The following is a 26791-nucleotide window of genomic DNA, read 5'->3' as shown; positions in this document are numbered from 1 at the left end:
CAATTACCAAAGCTGCGCAGTAGCCATTGTGTGAAACATGTTCTCTTATTGGTGTCATGGCTTGCATTTACAGACGCTGCCAGCTGACATTGGTTTGCATCCTGTGTGTGCGTGTGTGTGTGTGTGTGTGTGCGTGTGTGCGTGTGTGTGTGTGTGTGTGTGCGTGTGTGTGTGTGTGTGTGTGTGTGTGTGTGTGTGTGTGTGTGTGTGTGTGTGTGTGTGTGTGTGTGTGTGTGTGTGTGTGTGTGTGTGTGTGTGTGTGTGTGTGCGTGTGTGTGTGTGTGTGTGTGTGTGTGTGTGTGTGTGTGTGTCTACATGCACATAAAAACACTGATGTCAATTATATTCATTTGATGTTCCAAATGAAAGGTGACCTTAGTTCCGAATTTAGTCCAAAAGTGGTCATCAATCATTCGTTGAATCTTGGTAATTATCCAATCAGTAATGAAGGGAGCACAAGGAGTCAACTCCATTTAACAAAATGCACATCCATTCTTAACATCAGACAGTGTGGAATAAAATACACTTGTGAGGATGGGAATAGTATGAAAAATGTATATTTGGCAGTTAAAGTGTGTCTCTGCCCTGAAGCTGCACCGCTCGATGGCTTCAATACTTCAATACTCCCTGTGAATCTGAACAGAAAAGCAGTACAGGAAGTAGATGGATTGCTGAAATAATAATGCACTTACATCCAGTTGAATGACCATGGAATCAAAGTATGTTATAAATAAAACTGTCTAAGTAATTTAGCTGAACCTACCCTACAAAAATCAAGTGATTTATTTGATTCATTACACTCCTCATTGTGTCACAATGAGAAAATAAATGTTCCCTCTAAAATAAATAGCAAATGACGTCGCAGAACTATATGAACCCCACCGCCCCTTAAAATTACTTTTTTTCTGACACTGTTTTGGAGAAAGGGGGGGAAAATATATAATTTATAGACCAATGAAATTGCATGCATGTGCAACAAAAACAACAATAACCCTTTCTTGGTCTTCAGACTGAAAAGAAATTAAGTCACAAACTGTAGAAACTTTTTTCACAGACAGATAAGACAGGAAAACAAGTACCATATTTTCCAGTGTATAAGTCGCATCGGAGTATAAGGCGCACTCCCAATGAATGGTGTATTTTCAAACTTTTCCATATATAAAGCGCACCTTCAATGAGTTTTCCAAATATGAAAATATAAATATAAGGCACACCACATAATAAGGCGCTACAGTGGAGGCTGGGGTTACGCACAACTTCCTCTACAGGGGAAAATGGAGTCGGTGGCTGCTGACAGTAGTTGTGAGACATGTTGACCTGTGAGATGCCTTATATTACTTCACATATCAGACACACCTGCGTATAAGATGCAGAGGCATCTTTTGAAGAAAAGCAAGGTGCGCCTTGTACACCGGAAAATATGGTATCTTCATTGACATGACGCTGCAAAAATACCTGCAGATTACGCATTGCCACACACATACACACACGAACTGCACTTCCTCCTCTTCTACGAAAGCAGATTGTACTACTGCAGGTATAATTGGATTGAGCGTTTGACTGAACGCGTGTCTTCTGGCTCCTCATGATGTCTGAAGTGAACTATAACGCAATGTTTGGTTTTATTTTTTCAAAAATTTTGACTTTGAGACAGATTTCAAAAGTGGTTTGCCTTTTTGTTGTATTAATGAGTGAAAATTGGTGCAGTGTAAACTGTTGTGAGGTGAAAGACGCGCCGGAACTGGAGGTTTGTGATTTATATCAAGGTTCAACATTCAATCTGAATCATTTATCAATACAAAATGTTTTCATCTTTGATGTGTTATGTTTTCATTCTATGTGCATGGCGTTCTTGAGTCAAATGGTGAACATTTTCTCTCCTTTCCAGGAAAAGAAGAAGCAGGTGATGAAAACAAGGCTGACAGTGGTAATGTCACTTTACGGCTCATTAACATGCTTACAGCCCTTTGGCTCTGCCACTGTTTCTTAGTGTCATCAAAAATTGAATGTACTATTTGCTCCACTTGAGTCTTTCCATCCCGCATGCCAACACTGAAGAAGAAGAAGAAGAAAAAAAAAACAGTTTTCTTATCACAAGATGCTTGGAACAAAGAAATCCTTCAATTATGTATGGCTTTGGAAGTGACATTATTTTCCCGCTTTCTTTCTGTCACTTAATTTATGCATGCCTTTGTGGTTTCATCGCTCTCACGCTGCAGTCGAAAGACAAAGAAGCATTAAGCGATGTAATGAAAAAGCTGTTTTCAGTGATATCGAAAGACGAGTCATTTTGACTCCGGGCGCAAATATTTTCTTCATTTTCAACTCTTTGTTTCTAGATGTGGAAGGAATTGATGATGTGGTGATGGAAAGTCAGAACCCAGGTATGGTACACTTGCAAAAAAAAAAAAAAAAAACGTCTGGGGCGAGCAGGCTTCTATGATGCATCAGTTTTGGTAGCAATTGACTTTATCACACACAAATAAATCTGGTCCAGCAGCTCCCTAAAACCGGCTCATGTGAATTTATTTTGTCTACTTGTTGTATGGGTGTTCTAAAAGGACAACCATGTACCGAGAGAGTGTCATTAACATTCAGGATTCACATTGCTCTCAAGGAGTACTGCCTTGAATTTCTTCTATTTCATGGAAATCTTATTCCACTGACAGCATTTTGACAGATGGAGCAGATCGTCTCTCCCAACATGATTTTTTTTTTATTTTCAATTAGCGTGTTGTGGTAAATGCATCCCTGGTTTGCTATCCGAGGTGTTGAATCTGTAATTAACCTTCTAGGGAGCAACAGAGAAAAATGCATGAAACAAAATTGGCAATCGAATGCAGCTCATGACTACATTGAAGGGAAAGAAGAAAAAAAAACTTGCAGTTACTTTTAATCTTTGAAGACATCAACACCACTCTTCATATGAAACAAGTTGCAAACCCACATGGAAAATGTCACACATCTTGATTTTAAGCCTTGACTCACCTGAAATCTGAATAAATCATTCATGTTTGTTTGCTGGTCAAGATGACGACGTTGACCTTGAGGAGCTGAATGAAGAGGAGGATGAAAATAACAGTCAAGACAAATGTGATGACATTGGAACCGAAATGAACGAACATGAAGACACAGACATTGAAAACAAGGTTAAAGAAGATGATAAAGGTACATGACTATACTTTATGCTTTACTTTGACAGCTGACCGAATCGGGGTGATAGAGCACGCACCACATCGTCAAAGAACCATTCACAGTCACACTCTCACCGATGTATAATTTAGGATGTTAACTCATTCACTACCAGACATGCAAAAATGTGTCCACTCCAGTGCCAGGGTTTTAGTCATTGTCACTTGAATTCCAGGACCGACAGAATATTGAGTTTTAGGACTAAATAATCAATGCAGCGTAAGAAATATTAAACTCTCCTCTTCCATCAGAAAAAAGTTATTTCATACATACATATTGGTTTATATAGCGCTTTCACAACAGCTGGAACAAAGCGCTAACATGGGGAAAAAATACTGCCCCCTTGTGGAAGGGAGAAAACATTGCCCGAGGTTTAGCCAGCGCTTTATCGGCATCCAAGCAAGAAAAAAACAAAACTGAAACTTTTTCGGGAGTGGCGCTCTGCGTCATATTTTCCCAATTAAATTTGTGAATGGCTTTGAATGAGTTAATGCAAGGGTGTCAACGTCATTTTTTTGCCACGGGCCACATTGTAGTTACGGTTTCCTCACGGGGGCCATTATGAATTTGGCGAAGCCATTACAATGTTTCATTCCCTCCACATATTACACATACAGCGCACAACAAATTAAGGAACAGCTCGTTTAAACATTTAAAGTAAAAAAATAATGACTGTTATTGTGGTTTACACATGACAATTTGAATTTTTGGTACGGACTTTAGCAAATACCATGGAATTTCATAAGTTTGATTTGCTTTCGCAGGCAGAATAAAATGATATGGCGGGCCAGATTTGGCCCCCAGGCCTTGACTTTGACACCTGTGAGTTAATGTACTCTAACACGCGTCTTTTTAAAATCCGGGTGGAAGCTTGAGTAAGAGGAGAGAAAGCGTAGGAAAGAAAATATGCGAACCTGTGACAGATGAGATTTGAATCCAGCAGGGTAGATGTGGAAACCAACATTATTAGCTTCGTTCGAAATTCCAGTTTAATCATATTTGATTTCTGGGAATTTGCAATGTGATTTGAGATGAGATTATTCCAACGTTTTATTGCAGCCTCACGGGTACGACAACCCCTCGCCAAGGAAGCTGTTGTTAAAATGAATTAAACACGTGTCCGGACCATTGTTTGCTTTTTTTTCAGCAGAACAGAAACTCACTACTGCAAAGACAGAAGAAGAAACAAGCAAATCTACTGTGGAGATGGAAGGTAAAATAGCCGTCAAACTATCCATTCCCTCCATCCATGCATTTACAGAGAATATTTGGTGGAGCAGATATTTAGATCACAGTCCATGTAATGCCTCTGACCAGTAGCATCCTTGATTTTCGGGGTGGTTTATAGCCCAGGATGTTTCCAGACATTAGCGAAAAAAAGTGTTACTTCATTTTCCTGCTGAAATGTTGTGACGTGGGAGCAGCAGCACATTAATAGTATTTAGTCCACGTAGCCCCAAATTAAACCCAGTCTAAATTGAGTGTAGATGCTGTGACCACTATTGCATTAAGACAACGGTAGAAGTCACTTTCTCATCTTCTTTCTCACAATTTGGCCTTCACTTTGAGTGATGTTCAATTAATTTAGGGGCGAGAGTGAAACTTCCTGAGAGATGTTTGCGAGAGAGCTTTCTCAATCCACTCTGAAAAGCCATCGGTATACAACCCGTAAACACTACGAGCCTTTCCATCAGTGGAAAGCCACACTCCACCACTTTGATTGTGTCGCGCCTTTGCCTGCCACTGTCTGTCACTGTCAAGGGTTACTATGGGATGGCTGTGGCACAGCAGTAAACAGTGGTGTCGTTCATGAATGTCGACAGATTACATTTTGTGCGAAGGAGAAGCGTCTGTGACGCTGATCTTGATTCTCATCCAGAGCTAGGATGCCATTTTTTTGTTTTTTTTATAAATAAAATGACCCAAATTAGTAAAATTCTGTTTCATATTGGAAAAATGAACCCTTTGTCTCTGCTCTCAAATACTCCAGGGCTTGTCTACTCAATGTGCAGACAGCACAACCGTTAACTGTCAATCAATTACCATGAATGTTGATGGAAATAGCTTATACGGCAGCCGTCGCCAACCTTTTTTTTTTTCAAAATAAGAACTATTGCTTGGGTGGTGATTACCAGTTTGATATCCACTCCAAGTTTAAAAAAAACTGTTATCGGGTTTCAACTTCTCCACATCTCTCTTAGTACATTTACTTCACAAATATGATGATACAAATGCTGATGTTTGACATGCTGTGCTTTTCCCCTTTTGATGACTACCTCATGTACACCTGTGTCAATGTGATTTCAATTGAATATCAAGAAAATATCTGATGCGTCATACTTTTAAGAGGCGCGACTTCTCTTTTCAAAGGATAACACAAGGAATAACATAACATAACACAATAACACCAATAACACATAACATAAGGAAACATGATCCTGCGGGCTCCACGATAGTGATACCCAGTGTATATATATTATATATTTTCCGGTGCATTTTCCGGGTTGAGTGAACGCTGGCGCGTGTGGCTGCCGCTGCTCACCCACAGAATAAATATCCTGTGACTGTCCTTGAGAGTTTTGAAAGGCGCTTATAAATGAAATGTATTATTATTATACAGTGCACCCAAAAGCCTTTGTTTTCTTGAAAAGATGCACCTTAAACGCAAGTCGCATATTGTGCCACAACAGGTCTCGCAAGTCCTGTCGACAGCCATCGACTCCATTTCCCCCTGTAGAAGAACTCGTGCGTAACCTCAGACTCCACTCCATAATGTGGTATCCCTTATATTTGGAAAACCTTTAGATATTTAAATATTAAATTTGGAATTGTTTTGTCATTCATTGAAGGTGCACCTTATACTCCAGTGCACCTTATATATGGAAAAGGTTTGCAAAGACACCATTCATTGGGGGTACACCTTATACTCTGGTGCGCCTTATACACCAGAAAATACGGTACATGAACAATGAAAACAATGGTATCTTACACAATATGAAATCATGTTAGGGAGCTTATATTCAGAATGGAATGTTATGGTGGGGTCATAATCATAAAATAAATGTCATAATCCAATTTATTATCATTGACGGGGGCACATTGTGACTGCCAACTGTTCACCCAATAATGGCTTTGCTCAAGCTCTTCCGTAGTGGCAGGGGGCCAACTCATGGATAATTGAATACTCAAAAATGACCATAGGACTGACCGTGAGTGTGAATTGTTGTTTGTCTATGTGTGCCTTGTGCTTGGCTGGCAAGCAGCTCAAAGTGTACTCCGTCTAAGATGGGAAGACACCTCTTGGTTGGCTTTACTATGCTCGTAACGCTCGAAGATAAGCAATTCAAATAACGGATGTCGACATTTGGCGAGGGAGGCGTAGCGGGGGTGGAGAGTGAGTGAGAATGAGAAACCACATTAGAGAGATACTTCAGAGTGTTGAGAGAGAGAATCATACCTGTCAGAAAAATGCTACATTAACTTTGTGATCATTGTGGAACAATTCTGTATCATGATAAATTGTGTTCTCACCTTGTAATTGATTAGACTTGAAAGCATGTGGGAGGTTTGACGATGGATAGAGTTGAGAGCAAGTTTCATTCCAGGGTTCAGTGGCCAAAACTGCACATTTCCTGTTTGTCATTACTGTTCCCTTCCTCCCCTCCTGTAGTGAGAGAATATATATATATATATATATATATATATATATATATATATAAAATTGGGGCACAAATCTATGCAGTCTCTCATGACATCTCTGATAATGACGATAATAATGATGAACAGTGATCCGATAATGCCTTTCAAGCTTCTGACAGTTTGTTAATGACTCTGTGGTTAATTGATGGTTTCTAGTGTCGAATTTGGAATCTTATTTTTAATAAACGGGCCCGCCCTCAACCCACTATGCAATTTCTGGATTCACCATATTTTAAAAGCTTTACTCCACTGTGGTGCCTGAATATTTTTGCATTTGTCCCAGTGTTATAAGGGCATTGCTAAATTGAAGTTAGACTGGAGTTTGCTGCTTCCTTGTAGCAGTCAACTAAAGCCACGTAAGCATTCCTTATTTAAACATGCCATAGCAATAAACTTCTGGTGTGTACAAGGAATTGATCGCACTTTGCGAGGAGTGTTATAGACATTTCAAATAGCTGCTTTTGCATTTGCACATTTGGATCCACTTTGTCTTTAACACCCTGCATTTGTCACACAGCTCACGATTGCACATATGGAAGTGCATATCACAGCTAAGAAGTTCAGTCCCAACTCACCTCCGCTTAATACCAAAGGGTGAAAATAGCTTCCTGTTCATTTTCACCCTTGTCACTCTCCGAACCTGTTAACATTTCTGATCTACGTGCTTGCTTATTTTAGATGCAGATGTTGGACACTGATTTGTTACTCTTGAGGGTTTATATATTTATATATATATATATATATATTTATATACAGTACGAGCACATAACATCTGTAAGGCTTTTGATAAACAGTAATGATATAAAAAGTAAGAAAGAGCCAAATTTCATGCAAGTAATATAAATGACCAAGCAGGCATATTACTGTAAGGCACAATGTGGGCATTTTATAGTGTGATAGAATATTCTCATGGAGAAGAGATGTGGAAAGAGGAAATATTTTGTATTTTAAGGTGGAGGTGCATGCTACTACATTATTTGAATTATATATACAGTATTCAATATCACCTTCCACATGCCAGTAATGAGATTCTAAGCTTGATATTTGTGGTTAGAAAGGCTCACCAAATTGAATCAGAATCCAATCATCTTTTATTTATGAATATTCATCACATACTCTAAAAAGGGAATTGGAGGCTGCATTCTTATTGCCTATCTCTTCAGCCTTGTTCTGCTGAATTGTGAGTGGGCACCTGCTTCAACGAGCGTAGGCAACACCCATGAATTGAAGTAATACGCTCTTTGCCTTGAGCAAGGAATAAATAAATGAGTGAGTTGAGATCAAAATTATTTTTTGTTCATGTATTGTGATTTTGCCAAAAATCAATAGTCATTGTCTTTGTTTCATCTTTGTTTAAGATTTAATGGCGATCCTTGCGTGTGTGTATACATATGGCATCATCATTCTTCTGAATCAAAATTTTAACCAGGTTTGATCCCTTCTTAATTTGAATGATGATCTTTTGAAAATCCCCAATGGGTTTGGTTGTTTACAAGCCGAGGTTTGTTAGATTTTTTGTGTGTTTGACCAGAGTGTTTCTTAGATTCAGCTGCTTTACAGTTTATTGTTTTGTTTTGTTTTGTTTTCATCCTCGCCCCAAATTTGCACCTAAAAGGTAGCACAGCCATTAAGACTGAGTACTAAAAGGATGACTATTTTATCCTCTCCCATATTTGTGAATTATTTTAATGAACATTCATGTTAGATTTGTATTCTAAATATATTAATATATTTATTCATTTATTTAATGTGCTGCTGAGATAGCAATGGATGTTGGTGAAACCATTATGCAGGCTGCATCAAGCCAGTGGTTATGATACACAACGATGTGGATTGCATTTACCATCATCCAGCGGCTGGACTACAATTGTTGGTTAGTTTTAAAATGAATTGCTTCGATTTCTTTCAGTCATACTGGTAAGTGGTCATTTCGGTTTCGGGCAGGGGTGTCAAAATACTGTATTTTCCAGTGGACCCAAAAGCCTTGGTTTTCGTCAAAAGATGACCTTGCACCTTATACACAGGTGCGCCTTATATGTGAAATAATATTGAGCGTAACTGCCAGTAGCAGCCACCGACTCAATTTCCCCCTGTAGAAGAAGCAGTGCGTACTCCAGCCTCTACTGTAGCGCCTTATAATGCGGTGTGCCTGATATTTGGAAAACTTTTATATATTTAGATATTTTAGATGTAAAACTTTTTCCATTCATTTAAGGTGCACCTTATATACGGAAAAAGTTTGAAAATACACCATTCATTGCGGATGATTTACCGTATTTTTTGGTGTATAAGGTGCACTGGAGTATAAGGTGCATCCCATTTCATTCATTGAATTAGATTGAATTCAAATAAGGTGCACTGGAGTATAAGGTGCATCCCATTTCATTCATTGAATTAGATTGAATTCAAAGAATGAAAATGGGATGCACTTTATACTCCAGTGCACCTTAAAATACGGTAAATCATTGTCACAGGACACGTAGCTGTTGTGCTGAAACAGTCGGTATTGATGTCTCACATCAGTGAATGATTTGCATGGTCTTCTTTAAGTGTACCTTCAACTTTTAGGGCATACATTTTGAATCAAGTATTTGATCAAAAATACATCCATTATTATGAACCGCAACATCTATTCGTTTTCTGTAAAGACTTAAACCACCAGATGGCAAATTCATGAGGGAGAGCTAGCTAAATGTCTATAAACGCGAGAGCACCGTTTTGTCAGCCACATGGTTACAGATTTACATAATTTTAATTCTCATGCCACATAATTTAAAGGTTCTCCTAGTCATTCACATACAGTGTCAACATGCTTGTGTGTGTGTGTTTGTGTGTGTGTGTGTGTGTGTGTGTGTGTGTGTGTGCGTGTGCGTGTGTGCGTGTGTGTGTGTGTGTGTGTGTGTGTGTGTGTGTGTGTGTGTGTGTGTGTGTGTGTGTGTGCGTGTGCGCGTGTGCGCGTGTGCGTGTGTGTGTGTGTGAGAGAGACTGGGTGCAGTAGACAAACAGGCAGGGTAGCAGGAAACAGTCTGCAAAACCAGACATGAGGGGCTAGTGAGGAAGAAAGTGGAGACAAAGACACCCCCATAAGGCCAGAGGCACACTTGTATTAGCCTCTAGGGGCCTGCTGCCATCATTCCCTCAGCGTTGGAATCCCTCGTTATATTTTCTTTTTTGTGTTTTCCTCTCCTTGACTTATTGTCATGTCAAATTTACAGCACAACACTCCTCGTTATCCATGCGAACACTGTAAACAAAGTGTCCTGTTTGAGCCTTGATTTCATGATGCCAGTCTGTCATGTCTATGGACACAGAGAGATGAATTTCGCACTGTAACTCCCCTACCAGATTTCATTGTAATAATGTCGGTGAGCACAAAACACACTCATCTTCCCCCTTGGAGCTACTTTTCTTCCTTGTAAAATTCTTTCACAACAACGAAAAGAGTGCATCAAATCATGGAGGCACCATAAATCTGCTGTACCGAGAATCACTTTTATGCTTTAGTCGGGTCCTGTTTTGTGAGGGGTGTTATCGATTGATTCAGTTTATATTTGACTCATTCTAAGCTAACATTTACAACAACAAACTGACACAAAAGGTTCTCCGGAAATAGAGCCGGCTTGTTATTGATGTTAAGGTTCACTCAACTATGGCAGCAAGGTGAGTGTTTGGCTGCTCTTGTGTTAAATAGTCTCACACAGAGTTCTTCCTGTTTGTAGGGAGATCATATTTTCTTTTGATTTGACGTATTCCAAAAAAACAACAAAACGGCAGAGAGAGGGGGTTTCAATAACATTCATGAATGGCCGTTTAGAGGACATAAATGCCAAAACAACTTGAGTAAAGTTTCCTTGATTTCTTTTAAAGCATATCAAAATAAAAGTACAAATATATATTCTATAAACATTTAACTTTCACTGATGTGCTTTGTCATAACCCCTTTATTTTTTGAGAGAAAATATCACGTTTTCATCCAGGAAATTTGAAGCTTTATTCAGGCATGCAATTGGTAACTTTGTTTGAAGAATTTTAAAAGGGAAATTCTCTTCTGGAAAAACGACATCGGAAATACTGCTTTGGTGTTATAATCATTCAAAACAGCATGAAGTAGGCCTATCATACATTCTCAAGAATGACACTTTTTTATTTTTATTGTTTTCTTAAAGATGTACAGTACCTTAATTCGTATATGATATGGAACTTTGTAAATGCATATGTTTTGTCAGTCCACAAAAAAATGGACATGTGCAGGGAAAGCAGACCCCATTATTTGAAAGGCTTCAGTCACACATCGTGTGCGATTAGTTGGTTTGTCTCAACCAAACACAATTTACAGATTAATTTCAAGGCAGAGTCTGTGGCCTTTTGTGGACAGCAGAGCACTGGTGATATAAATTTCCAGAGAACAACATGGTCTTTCCGATGGCAAAGAGTTGCCGGCACACAATGAACTTTCCCCGTAATGTTATTTAGTGCTGGACTCATCGGGGAAGCAGATAATGCTGGTCGATGTCATGGGTCTGCCTGTATGTTTTATCGCTTTTTACGCTCTCACACTCTTTAAAATCCTGGAAGAGAAGCCCTGCTGGGGCATCTTGAGTTTGGAGACAAGCCGTAGTTCTTATCTTTCTGCATTTTTATGCAGCATTGAATTCCATTTGGCTCGGTTTTTCATTCTAAACTCTCTCTGACGTATGTTGTGTTCACTTGTGATGCTAATTTGGCCAAGATGGGTTTGAAACCGAGACTATTTTATGCTTTGCAAAATACAGAAATCCGATCACACTCTGTTGAAGTCGTGCATAGCTGAGGTTATTTATGTGGAGATGGGAAATAGATGCATACGGTGAACAAATTGTAAGAGATGTTTGGTCAGCTCTATCACCTGGTAGAAAGAAGGGTCACGTTGGCACCAACTTTTTTTCAATTTCCCTTTTGAAGTTTATTTTCTAATAAGCCCTCTTATCTTTATTCATCTGTTTGCTACACAAAAACGCCAAATGAATAAACTCTAAACAGAGTGAGAATTTATCAGCCATTGAGAGATGCAGCAGATGTGTGCTTGAAACGTCTGGAACACGGCTTTGTCATTCTCCACCGTGCACGTTAACACAGGCACGCGCGCACACACACAAACACTCTAAAAGCCAACACGAGCCCAAGACAGCGTCTGAGTGATGTCTGTATGGGCTGCCTGTCTCCTGGAGGCAGTAGGAAAGAGTTGATAGAGCTGCTGCTTCAGATAGGAAAGGAAGTAAACCCCAAGTGAGAGGCTGACTGACAACTGTTGTCTTTAGGAATAAAAGATCATAGTCAACATGATAAATCTGCCATTCTTTGGAGTAAAAATGGCGTAACGATTTTAAACAGTGACGATCTTCATGTCTTCGTTCACTTGGAAAGCGCAGTGTATGAGAAATGATGCGATTCAGTATAATGCAAAAGGCAATGACTAAAAAGGCACTGAGAATACCAAATGCTCAGGGTAAACTGAAATAAAACTGTAGGAGTGACAGATTTACGTTCTATGAAAATCAGTGGGGGCAAGAGAGAATATTATTTCACAAGTGTAGGTAGACGTGTTTGCAGCTCGTGTCTGCCATGATTGTGTGGTTTGTTATGACGGGACTCTTTATGTGTGTCACTGTGGGCGTGTGTATATCTGCTGGATGGATTTTTTAACTAAATGAATATGCATGATGCTGGCACAGTTAACTTCCATATAGAATGTGTGCTTTCCAGTCTAACAGTTCTCTGTTCAAATCTCATCAAAGGATCAAGATGTGGAATCTGCATGCTTGCATCGGTTTCAGTTAATTTGAGGGCTCGAATTCAACCTTTTAGTGATTGTCGTGTATTATATTAATCTGGCATTCGTGCTTCATCATGATTAGCGCGAATGACTTCATCATTGACTGTCGGGCAGAAAACAATGATGTAAAAGTATTTTGGGTTGTCTTTCATAGCGCGAATGAAACCTGGTGTTTTGAAAACTAGTCACTAAACATGTCAGAAAAGTGATGAGGTTGGCTAATTGACTATACGGTATTTATTTATGTATTTGTTTGTTTGTTTCTTTCTTTCTTTGTTTTTTTGGTTGGGGGTGTGTGCACTAATACACTTTCAAAATGATTCACTCATTCACGACCATTCACAAATTTATTCAGGAATTGAAAATATGACAGAATTCCCAAATTTGTTCGGGTTATGTTTTTTCATGCTTGGGTGCCGATAAATCGCCAGCCATGGCCTCTGGCAATGTTGTTTTTTCTTTCCACAAGGGAGCAGCATTTCTCTTTTTTCCATGTTAGGGCTTTGTTCCAGCTTCAGCTGTTGTTAAAGCGCTTTATAAACCAATATGTATGTATTGCATTGTAACACTTTTTTTCTGATGAAAGTAGATTCTAAGGTTTCTAATGCTTTATTGAATGTTTATGTAGTCCTAAAACCCAATGTTCTTTGGGTGCTGGAATTCAAGTGACAATGAAAAAAACCTGGCACTGGAGTGCAACTCTGGCAATGAATGAGTTAACAATAATTTTTAGGCATCCATTTTTGTGTCCAGTGTGTGCGCTTACTTTTTTTCACCCAGACTCGAAAGTAATAGACAATAAATGTTGTCTACACATATTATTTATCTATACAAGAAGAAAAGCCAATCAGCACTTTCGGATCTTTGCTAGGCCATAGCCCTCAATGGGCTACATGGTTAAAACTGTGAAATGTTCTCATTTCTCAAGATGTTTTGTAGTGTAATGGGGCACATCGCAATGCTGAGAGGCCAATGCCGTCAGGTTTGCTGGTGTGAAAGAGTATTTAATTCAATACAGCTGAATATCAAGAGCCAAAGTCTGCCCAGTGAGAATTGCTCTGAGTGTCGCTGTCGCCGCCAGCTTGGCACCTTCTCCTGTGCATCCCCGTGCCATCTGTTCCCCAGGTAAACGTGGCGCATCACACGCAGCAGCCTCTTGAAAATCTGTGGAGGAAAATGGGATTCATCACAGCCATTACTCTCATAATATGCTGGATATTGTTGGTTGTAACAATTGTTGACAGCATATTCTCATCGGTGATGGCTTTTAAAAGTGACGGATTCTCAGAACTTGGATTGTGATGTGTTTAAAATGATCCAAAAATCATCAAGCTCTAGCAATTTGTCATTAAGTTAGCTATGCACGCCGGGTTTAAAAGGTCGTCTATTGTATTTCAACGACTCTACATCAGTAGTGTAGACCAGCCAACATTTCACAAGTATAACTCTCGGGAAAGTTGGATTTGTGTGTTTCTTAGCTCATTTGCAACTGTTTCTAGGTGTAAGCATTGGTTCGCAGTGCCGAAATGCTGCATGTCTGCAAGCCTTTGGGGTATGCTGAACAGTCAGCTTCAAATAACTGCCTTGTGATCTCTGTATAAACAAAAAGAAAGAAAGAAACTAAAAAGAGAGAATAACTTTACTTTTATCTGGGCTTTTCTGGCACAAACCTGTCTGAGATTTATTTCTGTGATTTAAATTCAGGAGAAAGAACATGTAGTAAAACGTATATTTAAGTGTATATTCCTTTGTGTCAGTTTGATCTGGTGGATGTGACTTTCAAATTATTCCTCTTTCCTGGCTCTTAGTCTGAAATGTCGTCTTCTGAAAAATGTGATGAATCTCCAGGGAGCACAGACAGAAGTGTCTTGTTGGTTCTGAAATCCTGATGGACAACTAAAATGTGAAAATGGCTGGCTGTAAAAGTCATTGTCATGCGTCTGGCAAATCAATTGGAATAAATGAAGTGTTCTCTTGCTGTCTATAATTGACCACTTGCTGACAGCTGCCACTGTAACAAGATAGTCAATGTTATTCATTCTCTGTGGTTTTAATATCATAGCTGCTTAGTGCATGTTTCACTTGTGGTCTTCAAATTAAGCTGCCCTATGTTTGACCTTTGTGCTGATGGGCAGAACACTACCAGCACTCCGACCCTTTTTGATGTTGTTGTTGTTGTTGTTTGCATTTGAGACAAGCAATTTGATTACACTGACTGCTTCGTTGCATGATTTCCCGGGGAAAGCCACGCTGCCCAGAGGAGGCATCACTCCCTAACTGCAAATGAAGCCTCTTGTCACACATACAAACATTCCCTGTTTCCACATCCATCCCAGTGTTTATTCGATTAAAGCAGTGTAAGTTTTGTATTACCTTTGCGTCAAATGAAGCACAACTCCGACCGTCACCGAAATTGATATCGTAAGCCACAATCCAAAATGAAGAATGAACATTGAGCTTTCTGCGGCAAGTGTGGTTCAAGTGTAAAGATGATGTAAAGTTATTCCACTAGTGATGAGAAAGGAGCAGGCCATAACTGACAGCAGATATGTAGGTCACACAAGAGGAGGTGTCTTTTGCATCCCCCGCCCTCTTCTGTGTCTATTTTTGTGTCATCGCTTCCACCTCTCTTACTTCTTCACTTAATCCGGGATCTCATCTCCCCCTAACTCTTTCGTGTTCACCCGCTGTTTGGACTGCAGAGTCTCATTGAAATGAAAACATCCAGCAGTGACACTTGAGCAAGTGTTTAGCAATGGTCTTCCCCCCCATTTTAAGTACAATATGTCGTCAACGTTTTCTTCTTTTCAGGCCTTCCAGTCATTGACACTTTCTCTTTGCTTTTGTCCAACACAAAGCAGATAGCATTCTGTCCTGTTGGATGACTCATTCCAAAGACTCCTCTTGCCAGGCAAGTCCCAAGCTCTTATACCGAGTTTAGGCCTCTTCAGTCTGTTTACATGACCCTAAACCAATTCGGAGCCGCAGCAGCACAGTCGCCGTTGCAAGGTTACTCAAACCCACGGGAGAGGCACAATGTTACTAAGTGTTCACAACGCCTCAGCCTTTCTTTTGGAGAAGAACGGACAAATATCAATGAAAGCTCTGGTCTTTGGAGGTGGATAGCCAATAGGGGGGCAGTCTTGAGGTTTACAAAGCAGGCTTGTTTTCATCTCCTGGGCCTTGAGGTCACAGCTCAGTGCTTCTTAATTGGCTCAGATTGCCAGACAGTATTCCATCCTCAAGCAAAGAAAACTCCAGCTATGAAACGTTTACCCCCTGCCCCCCCCCCCCCCCCTTGGACACAAGCTTTTTTCTACCCTCTTGTTTGGAGAACAGAGGCTCATACATCTGAGCGATTTGCACGAGCTTCCACAACAAACTGAACATTTACATATGAAAATGGGATTCTTTCCACATTTACCCTCTCATTAATTCTTTTGGTTTAGAAGTTGTTGAGGCCCACCAATCCTTGTTTAGCTTAAGGTGGATAATGTATTTAATTATCTTTGTATTTGGGCATATCAGGCCCTTAGATATCCGTGCATGCAAAGTTTAATGAGGGCTGTTTTTTTCCATGCGTGTTTAATATACATGGCCTTGGACAGACCAGGACCAATTTACTCCTAGGCCACCTACTTTGTTCTTTGAATATATTTCCTTTTTCAGCCAGTGCAAGCAATGAAAAACACTGTGATGCCGGCCTTGACATTTTCCTCTCTTCTCTCAAAATGAAGCGCTGTTGGGCAAGCAATGGCCTTCCATCTGCTTTATAAAAGCTGCAAACCTTTAAGCTCTTCATCAGATAATCAGCATAAGATAATGCGGCGATGAATGCGAGTCAGTCTATAATTGATTTTCTAGTGTGATCTACTCCGTTTTTGCTTCTGGTGCTTTAAAAAGTTGAAGAATTGGCTGCTGCAATGAAATCATTCTGACACATTGAGTCCTTTAATGACAGGTTATGTTCTTTAGACAGTCAACAAACAGCTGGTTACACATTCAAGCTCGCTGACATCAAGGCTTTTTCTCTGAAAAACATGGAAAAAAGGTTCCTCTGATGGAAGATACCCGCCAACTTTTTTCACGTGTCACTCTTTTCAAGAACTATCGTGGTTGAATTTCAGAGAGTGGAAACTATCCATTAATCGATGGGACCTCCTCTTAATCGGTCTGATCAAGAGGAGGTCAGATCCTCTGAGTTTCCAGCTCTTTCCACTTTACTGACAAAGGCCAAACACAACCATTAGAGCCCACACTATGTTTTATGGGGCAGACCAACCCGCCAATAGCATTTTACAATCTGTAATAATGGTTTCTTGTGTGCATTTTGAATGCTAGTCTGGGACAGACTCACCCCACATACAAGTAATTTACCCCCCTTCTTTTGACAGTGGTGAAGAGAAGCCATGTTGAGCCCAATAGGTGTTGTGGAAAAGGGACAAAAATCACATCAGCAGGTGATAAATCACGAGGTGAGAGGAGTGGTGTTTGCAATACTGGAAACGTGGCAATTTTGAGTGCAGTGAAAACTGTGGTTGCAATGCAATCATGCCGACATGTTGCCACCTCTTGTCCATAAACAAATGGAAGGTGGGCTAGGTGTCATACTTGTCCATGTATGTGGATGACTTGAACCCAGCTCATTTCCTTCCTCGTTTTATGCATGCAAATAGCGTGCCCTTCAGCTGCTGATTGATTTTCCATTGTGGTTATTTTCCGTGTGAGCATCAACTTGTTCCTACTCAATCCTAGTGAAATTTGTGTTCACAATGTTTGTCAGCAGAGCCTCGGATTAACTTGATTTTTTTTTCACCGTGCATATGAGTAATTTGCATACCAAAAAGGAAAAAGCGAGACACTTTCAAGTACCCCTTAGGGTCCTTGGTCGGAGTGTTTGAAACCGCTCCTGTAAGCGGTCTCGCTTCCTGCTGAGGGAGTCAATTCTGTCTACTGTTGTTCTCCTCGTTTCGTTATCAGACTTCACTAAAACCTTGAAGGAAGACTGTTTTTGTTCCCCGCACCCCACCACCATCCACCCTCATGTGTATGTGTTTACCACAATACACACATACTCCCCGAAATTGATGGGCTTGTCACTGTCAGCACACATTGTTGTGAAATTATAAGATAAAACCATACTAATGTTGCCCTGAGGGGACCACGCTAATCTGACCGCAATGAAATTGTGACATTTTTGTTTTGCTTCGATCACTAATTGGTCGTCGGAAAGAAGATTCTATTGTGTCTGCTGAAACAAAGCGGCAGCATCTGGAATGCGGCCAGAGCTTCAGTGAGCTCCTGCTGCCGAACATAATGCTGTTGCTATGATGCTATGCTAGCAAGGATAATAAGGCAGATTTGACAGAAGCTCTCTTCCCACACATGTCACATTATCCTCATTTCACCAACAAGCCATCTGAATTGTAAAGCATCAATGTTTCGAATTAATGGGGGAAAAAATAAATGCCCTCCATTAATAATTTATGATGACTATTGGCTGAGTTTGGTTGATTCTTATTCATACTGCGTGTGAACACATTAACATTTTTTGACAGCAAGCTACGAGGCAAATTAGAAGTAAATCTTCTGCTATAATATATTAATATGCATCAATCACGCACAACATGAAGGAGACTTGTTAGTTGCGAGATGTCATGCAAGAACGATATGCAGAAACTATTTAGAGATTACAAAGATATGAATGCTCATTGTTTTGTTTGCCGCTCTTGAAAGAACTATTGATTTCACTGTAGGTTCGTTTTACTGGCTGTGCAGTGGTATCGAACAGCACAGCGTCAAATCCGTTTCTTATACAGTACCCCTGCTGTCAGGTGTACATTTCATATTTTCGAAAAGAGTACCTCACTGACAGTGAGTCGATCACGGCTCAGCAGTATTTTTTAAGATCGATTTGTCTTTTTAATATAGTTATAGGCCTTTCTCTGGTTGTTACCATATTTTCCGGCGTACCCAAAAGCCTTGATTTTCTTCAAGCGATGACCCTGTGCCTTATACGCAGGTGCGCCTTATATGGGATTAATTAAGCCACAACAGATCTCGCAACTCCTGTCAGCAGCCATTGGTTCCATTTCACTCAGTAGATGAAGTCCTGCATAACGCCAGCCTCTACAGCCGCGCCTAATAATGCGGTGTGACTTTTATTTGGAAAACTTTTATCTATTTCTATATTATCGGAAACATGTTTATATTCATTGAAGGTGCGCCTTATAATCTGGCGTTCCTTCTATGCGGAAAAGTTTGAAAATACACCATTTATTGGGGGTGCGCCTTATACTCCGATGCACCTTATACACCGGAAAATACGGTAATCTTAAATAGTTGCGCATGCGGTAACAGTGTTGTCAAACTTTAATGCGCTATATTTCAAATAGATGCGGACAAATTCTACACTAATGTCTTTATTGTAAGAAAAAAATCACCAAATATCGAAACTGGTCCGCACATTTGCCTCACAGACAAATCGGTCTTGATTTGTATTTTGGGTCATTTTTTTCCCTGCTTCTGCTTGTCTTGGTTTTCACGATAACTCCCTTATTATCTGAAGAGTCATATTTGTTTTTCATTATAAATGTGGCCACAAGCAGTTGTTTTCCCACAATTACAGTGAGAGCTCTACTTTTGACATGTGTATCTCTATTTGCTGTTAAGCCCAAAACAAAATAAAATCACATTTTGGCAGATCCCGATGAACAGCTCGGCACCCTTTTATAGTGTGACCGCCATTTTACGCTAAGTCAGCTGGGATGGGCTAATAAGAACAAATAGTACAGAATATGGACATATGGATCTCCACTTCTGTCTCTTTCTTGTCAAAATATACTCATTTAATAATTATTATAAGGAAGTTTATCTGCCAAAATGTGATTTTATTTTGTTTTGGGCTTAACAGCAAATAGAGATACACATGTCAAAAGTAGAGCTCTCACTGTAATTGCAGCTTGCATGGACATTTATTCTGCTTTTTTTTACCTTTTTTAACCTCCTTTTTTGCATTGATGCATCATTTTCAAAACCTCAGCACTTAACTTTGTTTGTAGATGCTTATATCCCCTCAGGGCAATTCTCTGCCTTGGGAGGAATTACACGCACAAGTCTGGGACTGTTGCTTCGTCCTTCCTACCAAGTGTCTAACAGGGATTAGAAACTTCACTTCAGATAGTTGCATCAGATAAAACCCATTCTTTTTTCTGGAAAACTATTTTTTGAGTCAGCACAAGAGACGAATAGAATCAGAGAGGTGAAGATTTCTAGCGAACAGAAGGCGGAATGTCAAACAGTGATGTAACTTGCAGGCAGGCAATGTGGCAGGTTAAAACTGAAAGGAAATGAACATGAAAAAAGGCATTATACAGTATTATAATTTACTTTGAACTCCATGCATCATACAAGGTCACTACCACAGGTGTCAACCTCCTTTACCGGCGTCACTCTGCGATAATCTGACCTTTACTGCAGGCTGCAGAATGTTTTCAATTCTCGCTAGTCTTTCATAGACGAGCAGTTGTATTTCACGCTGCTGCTGCTGGGCCGCCGGGAGAGAGCGGGTATTTTTATGGTGTGCTTTGTTTGCCTGATTGTTGTTGCGAAAGGGGGAAGAGGCGAGGTTTGCTCGGGGAGTGGGGAAGAAGGAAGGAGTTGTGTGACTACAGAGATAACAGTCCATATAGAGGATGTGGAAGGAGGTTTAGTGCGGGAGTGGGGTAGGGGGCTTGGGGTGGGGGTTCAGGCGCTGCCTTACAGGGATGGTAGTTTGTAATTAATTTTGCACGCATCTCTTCCATTCTCGTCTACATTTTTTTTCTCTTTTTTTTAAGTGCAACTCAAGCAAAGCACTGAATTTCCAAGCATGAGAGGCCATTAAACCGAGATGTTAAACATGTAGAATCATAGCATTATGCAACCACTTAAATGTTTATGAATTATATCTACAACTCAGATGTGCTTCCCATTGCAGTTGTCTCTGAGACCGCACCTGGCACCAGCACTGGAGCTGAGCGAATCACTTGTTTTTCTATCCTGCGCCCTGTTGTTAAAGTGGTGTATTGCAGGAACCCACTGCCCATATTCTTTCCCCTTATTATACTTTTTTTTTGCGGGGGGGGGGGGGGTTCCCTGAAAAAAAAAACAATCACAATTCAAATTAGGCAAGAAGCAATGTCGATCGGCAAAATTAAAATGATATTTAGCATGATTCTTGATATGTCTTATATTCAAACATATAAGTGGGGAAATGGGCTAGCATCCAATGAAACCATGAATTCCAAATGATGTGAATGACACAAACATAACTCTGCTGATCACCTAAAGAATACCAAACACGTGGTGAAACATCCATCCATGTATCGATGAAAAGGTCTCTTCAGCCGTCATCTGTACTTCTTTGAAGGTGTCGCACGTTTTGTTTCTTATCCAAGAAACTTTGTCAGCAAACTAAAGTCTTACTGGTAGTTTAGGTCCTATATATATATATATATCCCTACTGTCCACTGGTAGTTTAGGTCAGAACAACAGGAACTATCAGTGGAGCAGCTGCAAGGAGTAGTCCTCTGCTCCCCCCAACCTGAGAGCAGGGACCTATCATAGCAGAGTCCGGTACCGCCATGTCTGGACAGTAGGGATATATACAGTAAAGTCTCGTTATATCGATATTCAAGGGAGTCCGAAAAAATATCGATATAACCGGGACTATCGATATATCCGACCCTGTTTGCATGTAATTTTCTCCGTGCGTTCATAGAAATAGGATCGATATAACCGGGACTATCGATATATCCGATATCGATATAACGAGACTTTACTGTACATAGGGCCTAAACTACCGGTAAGACTTTAGTTTGCTGACGAAGTTTCTTGGATAAGAAGCGAAACGTCCGACACCTTCAAAGAAGTACAGATGACGCTGAAGAAACCTTTTCATCGATGGACCACTCCTGTACGACTGAGCGCTTACACAGACATATCCATCCATGTATCAATTTTTCCGACTGCTTAATTCTGATGACATTTTGTGTTTCTGCTGGAATCAGGTCAAACCATTTGGCCTAGGTGAAGGGAGTTCCGAACCCAAATTCCAATTATTAACACAAAAGATCCAGGCTTCTGTGAAAAGGCAAAATAAATAAGTCACAAAAAGCCTTGAAGAACATTTGAATATTGAAGAACTCATTTAGATTTTCAACAATGGTGATGTGCACTGACTCCCATGTTGCATGAGTTTGAATGTTATTTGTTAATCATTCATTTATGTCATTGATGAGTGGTTCTCGACACTTATGCAACAACATTATCTCAATTGGTTTTACTTTTCCTCTTTTAAATAATGATTTCGTGTTTCAATTGAGTTTGTGTTTTGTAGATTATATACAGTAGATGGTTTGAGACCACAACAATATGAGTTTTGAACATCAGTTTATACCATCTTTTTTTTCCTTTTTAGCTGCAAATTTTAAATCCAATTTTATGGGCCATCCAACCAGAAAGTTTGGGTTTTGGCTAACATCACAATGTTGAAGATGCAACATATTCTTGTCTTTCTCAAGCGTTCACACCTTATGTTGTCTTTTTCTCTTTTCACGCCCACTTCCTTTTTTACTTTAGAGGGGATAAAAGACCACACTGAGAGTTCAGGAGAACACAAATCCATTTTGACTGACAGCATGAAGTCCAAAGGTAAGAAAAAAAATCCAGAGGATCAGTTGCAGTTTCTTCGTAATGCTACAAAAGGATGCGTGCGAGAGGCCACAGCTGCTCAATTAAAATTCACTCCTGAGGATGTGCTTTCCTCGGAGTCGCATAGCCAAATCTATCAAGCCACGCTGTGCATCCAAGTGCGACATGGCTTCACCTTCCTCGTCTCTCTCCTGTCGCTCCCGCAGAGCTCGGGCTCTCCTCCCCATCTGTCTCCATCCCATCGTCTTAGCAGGCCAAGACATCAGGCAGACAGTCCTTACGTGCACCTTCAGGGCCAAATGCATTTGTAAATGCACCCCCTACCCCTCTGACCCACCACAACTCTATCTCAGGTCTACAGCAACGACCCTGGTATTTTGGTATCAATGTGTCAGCACGTCTATGGAGATTGAGTGTGATAAATGGCCTGCAAACTCCACCATCAGACATTCAATAAATCAAGTGTGCAATACGTATTATTCCAAGGAGCAGACAAGACAGACTGTAGAGGCGATAATCATGCAAATAAATCAAATTTGGTAAGAATACCACACTGTTATTCTCAGGTGCCCACTGTGATTTGGGCATAATAACAGGGCATGTCATTTGAATGAAGCAGTTCTTAGAGAATACTCAGAATGTGCATGTCTGCATGGGTTCCGCATTTGTTTTTTTTTGTTTTTTTTATCTTCATTCATTCCCCACAATGTGCTAAAATGTGTCCACTCCAGGGTTTTGTCATTTTCACTCAAATTGCAAGACTCACAGAATATTGAGTTGTAGGACTACATAAATATTCAGTGCAGCGTAAGAAACCTTACACTCTCTTCTTTCATCAGAAAAAAAACTTTATTTTGAGCTAATTTGGTTGTAGAGTTATCTGCATTGAAAGTGGGGGCGGGTGTACACGGGGCAAGATTTGTGGAAGGGAAAAACATTGCCATAGGTCTGACCGGAGCTTGATTCGCACCACCCTGCAAGAACATACTTTCATCTTTCATCAAAAAAAAGTTCATTTCCAGCTTACTTGGTTATAGAGTTATCTGGATTGAAAGTGGGAGTGGTTATACAAAAGGCAAATCCTGCCCCCTCGTGGGAGGGAAAAACATTGCCAGATGTCAGACCGAAGCTTGAAATGCACCCCCCTGCAAGAGAAAAACTAAACCCGAACAAATTCGGGAATGGCGCTCCATGTCATGCTTTACACTTCCCAAATAAATATGTGAATGGCAGTAAATGAGCTAATAATGAGAATGTGATTTGATCATAATCCATTTCCAAGCGGAAAAAGTTTTGGGCAACCACTGTGAACTGTTACTTAAATCAATAAAGCAGGACAGTGGCACCACCCCCACCACTCCACCACCACCACCACCACCACAAAAAAAACATGTCGATAAAAGGGATGGAGAACTAAAGATGGATTTTGAAATTAGGCATCATGCAATATTCGGCTTCTCCTTCTGGGATGATTGAATGTTCAATACGTATGTGGTGCTGAAATATACAAATAAAATGGGTGTCTGTGGGGCATTTTTTTGTGTGTGTATTCATTTTGAAAACCACTTTTCAGGTCAGAGGACACTGATCTTGTTTCCCATTTTCTATACTTGTTCTTCCTAATGGTACTGTTTAGCCTTGTTCTGGCTTCAAGGTCATCCAAAGCAAGACTATCCAGTCATACATTTATCAATGTCATATACAGTGATACCTCAGCTTACTAACTTAATTGGTTTCCGGAAAGTGCGTGTAAAGCAAAAAGTTTGTCTGCCAAACATTTATTTCCCATAAGAAACCATTAAAAACTGAGAATAATCCGTTCCCAGGTGCCCATAAAACATAATTTTCTATGTATAATAATTATTATGTAATTTTCAAAGTATCATATTTTTTATGTATAATAAATGTGCTACTGTATTGTAATTAACGAAATAAACTGTACTGTATAATAAAGTCGTTTTATTTACCTTTGTGATGGTAGTTGTCATGGATGGTAGCAATGGTCGACTTAGCGTAGTGGTACTGGGACAGCTAAATCACACAAACGCACACCTCGTTCATGTTTTTCGATGATCACCTTCTTCTGCTCGACCGTAATTTTCTTTTGGATCCTCTTTGGCTTAACACTAGCCTGTGGTGGGGTCTTTTTCGATCCCATAATAGCAAAAGTACTCCACTTGATAGCAAACCACATCTGCACTCAAAGGGGGTTTGGAAAACTAGTCCGCAAGCCACCGTGGCGGTCCGTGTGGTTTGGTTCGTTTGCCGAAAACTAGTTCGTATGCCAAGATTATATCCTCGCGAATTTAATATTTGTAAGGCGAAAAGTTCGTAAACTAAAGCGTTCGTAAATTGAGGTATCATATAGCTATATATATATATATTTATATATATATATAGCATATATATATATAGCATATTCATATAGCTAAGCAATTGATTAAGATAGAAAAAAAACAGTTCTGAAAAAAAATGGAGCCGGTATCAATGACTGCACCGAACCTTTCAATGCGACTTTCAATGAATTAAGTGGCCACTTTTATTTGGAGAGATTTGCCCCTAGTTGGTCAGACCTCAAAACACCCGGTCGTATACAATGCAAGTGTAGATGTATGTGAATCTTTGAGCCAGAAACAAAATCCTGCCAAAATCCTAATTCGGAAATAAATTGACTCTATCTGTGTAGATGCTGCTGAGAAGAAAGAATGACTGCCTGAGGGAAGGACAATCAACCTCATCTGACAGCCAGCAAACTGAGCGAAGGCCATTCATACGAGAATCAGACAAGCCCAAAGGCAGTTTGGGTGCTGTCACAGGTTCAGGACATCCCGTCGTTCACACTTGCAGCTTTGTTTTACCCTGTTGTTATTTGTTCACGCGACCCCCGGTTTCCCATAAATTGCATCCAAAACCTTCCGGAGTGGATTTGAACATATCAAGGAGAAAACATGAGCCATACCTCACTGTGTCATAACGTTTCAAGCGAGCCAATTGAATGCAATGAGAAGAAGCGAGTCTCTTTCCTGGAGCCACACCCACGTGATGAGAACGGCACAAGTTGGGTTCACATATCAGTGAAGTTATGTTCGATCAAGTCGATCAAGTCGACCAAGTTTGCTTCTAGTTACCGTGATCGAGTCCAAGGTTAGACTAAAACTGCTCTCTTAAACTTTTTTTTAACTTGTCAAATCCCACACTGGATAAAAGTTGATTGTCTTCTAACAAATGGACTCATTATCTCCCTTCCCCGCCTCTGACATAACCCCCCGCCACCCCACCCCCTTCCGACTTTAAACGTTTCTTCACCGTTCCTCGTGCATGCCGGCAAATTTCTTTGACACAAATGAGTCATCTCTGCTTGTCTCCTTTTCAGATTGTCAAATATTTGTGGAAGAATCTGCCTTATTTCAGATCAAACGTGCAATTGATTATCATGACGTTAAGGAGATGATCCTGATATTATTTGCATTCAGATTTCACTTTGTTATTGAAGTTACAAAAAGGCTACTTACTACCTGTTGATTGTTCTTGAGCTTATTCAAATGATCTTTTTTTTTCAAAGTTCTTCGTGACTCCCTTTCAAGGTGCCACATTGAAGATCAAATGTTTGAGTTCTAAGAAACGTTGCCTTCATACTTTGGTGTTTGCGTTGCTAAAATATAACTGAAAGAATGAATAAAGATTGAAACAGGAGCTGCGTACAGTTTTGAATGCCACATATCTAATTTTGCCCGATGACAGGTTCTCATGTTTTATTTAATTCCGATTGCATCGAGTGCAGTTAACATTACCTCAGCTCATGCATTATATGCGAGCCGTTGTAACAGCAATCATTCAGGCGTCTCTGGGCAGACAGGAATAATTAGTACGTCCTGTGATCTCCTGCACGCTACCTCTCAGGCGCCCCCCCCCCCCCCTTGAATCAAATGAGACGAGTTGTGTGACAGATCTCCTCACCTCGGAAAGCCACCGAGAAACTCCAGCCAGTCATGATGCAAACATCTTCCGTACTAGTGTTTAACGTCAACGAGGTTGATGAAAGGAGAAAAATTACAGTTTTGTTTGCGTTTTCGCTTTTTTCGTTTCGTTTCGATGTACCTGGCTCGCTGCATTCACCCTAAAGATCATTTATAATGATTGGATTGGATTAGCCATTATTAGTCTCATAGTGGAAAAATTTACATTTCACAGCAGCTAAATTATAGAAGGAAGAGGAAAGGAAAGAAAGAAGTAGAAAAACTAAATACAGGAGTTTCTGGGAAGGCAACCACTCTCGCGGTGCCATCTTGAAGGAAAAACAAACAAAATAACAAAGTAATATGACAACACAAAGACAGTCATTCAATCCTAAACACTTTTTGCACTCTTTGTTGTATGAAGCAATGGAAGAGCAGA

General features: G+C 40.1%; 1 protein-coding gene across 3 annotated transcripts in view; it reads left to right on the top strand.

Moving 5' to 3' along the window:
* macrod2 (mono-ADP ribosylhydrolase 2) overlaps nucleotides 1-26089 on the top strand; it is a 315136-nt gene extending 289047 nt beyond the window's left edge. For 2 of the 3 annotated variants that reach the window (XM_089012537.1, XM_089012535.1), the window contains 6 exons: nucleotides 1889-1927; nucleotides 2340-2384; nucleotides 3031-3168; nucleotides 4340-4405; nucleotides 22325-22396; nucleotides 25083-26089. In XM_089012537.1, the coding sequence (XP_088868663.1) occupies nucleotides 1889-1927; nucleotides 2340-2384; nucleotides 3031-3168; nucleotides 4340-4405; nucleotides 22325-22396; nucleotides 25083-25105 (383 nt within the window). In that variant the 3' untranslated portion in view covers nucleotides 25106-26089. The remainder of the gene's footprint in view (nucleotides 1-1888; nucleotides 1928-2339; nucleotides 2385-3030; nucleotides 3169-4339; nucleotides 4406-22324; nucleotides 22397-25082) is intronic. The other variant, XM_089012536.1, reaches the window with a different exon arrangement.
* The last annotated feature ends 702 nt before the right edge of the window (nucleotides 26090-26791 follow it).

Source organism: Hippocampus bargibanti, linkage group LG13 (assembly GCF_051943395.1).
Source record: "Hippocampus bargibanti isolate YZ-2025 linkage group LG13, ASM5194339v1, whole genome shotgun sequence".
Classification (NCBI taxonomy): Eukaryota; Metazoa; Chordata; class Actinopteri; order Syngnathiformes; family Syngnathidae; genus Hippocampus; species Hippocampus bargibanti.
The sequence above is the reverse complement of the archived record's forward strand: the minus strand, read 5'-3'. Positions and strand labels throughout refer to the sequence as shown.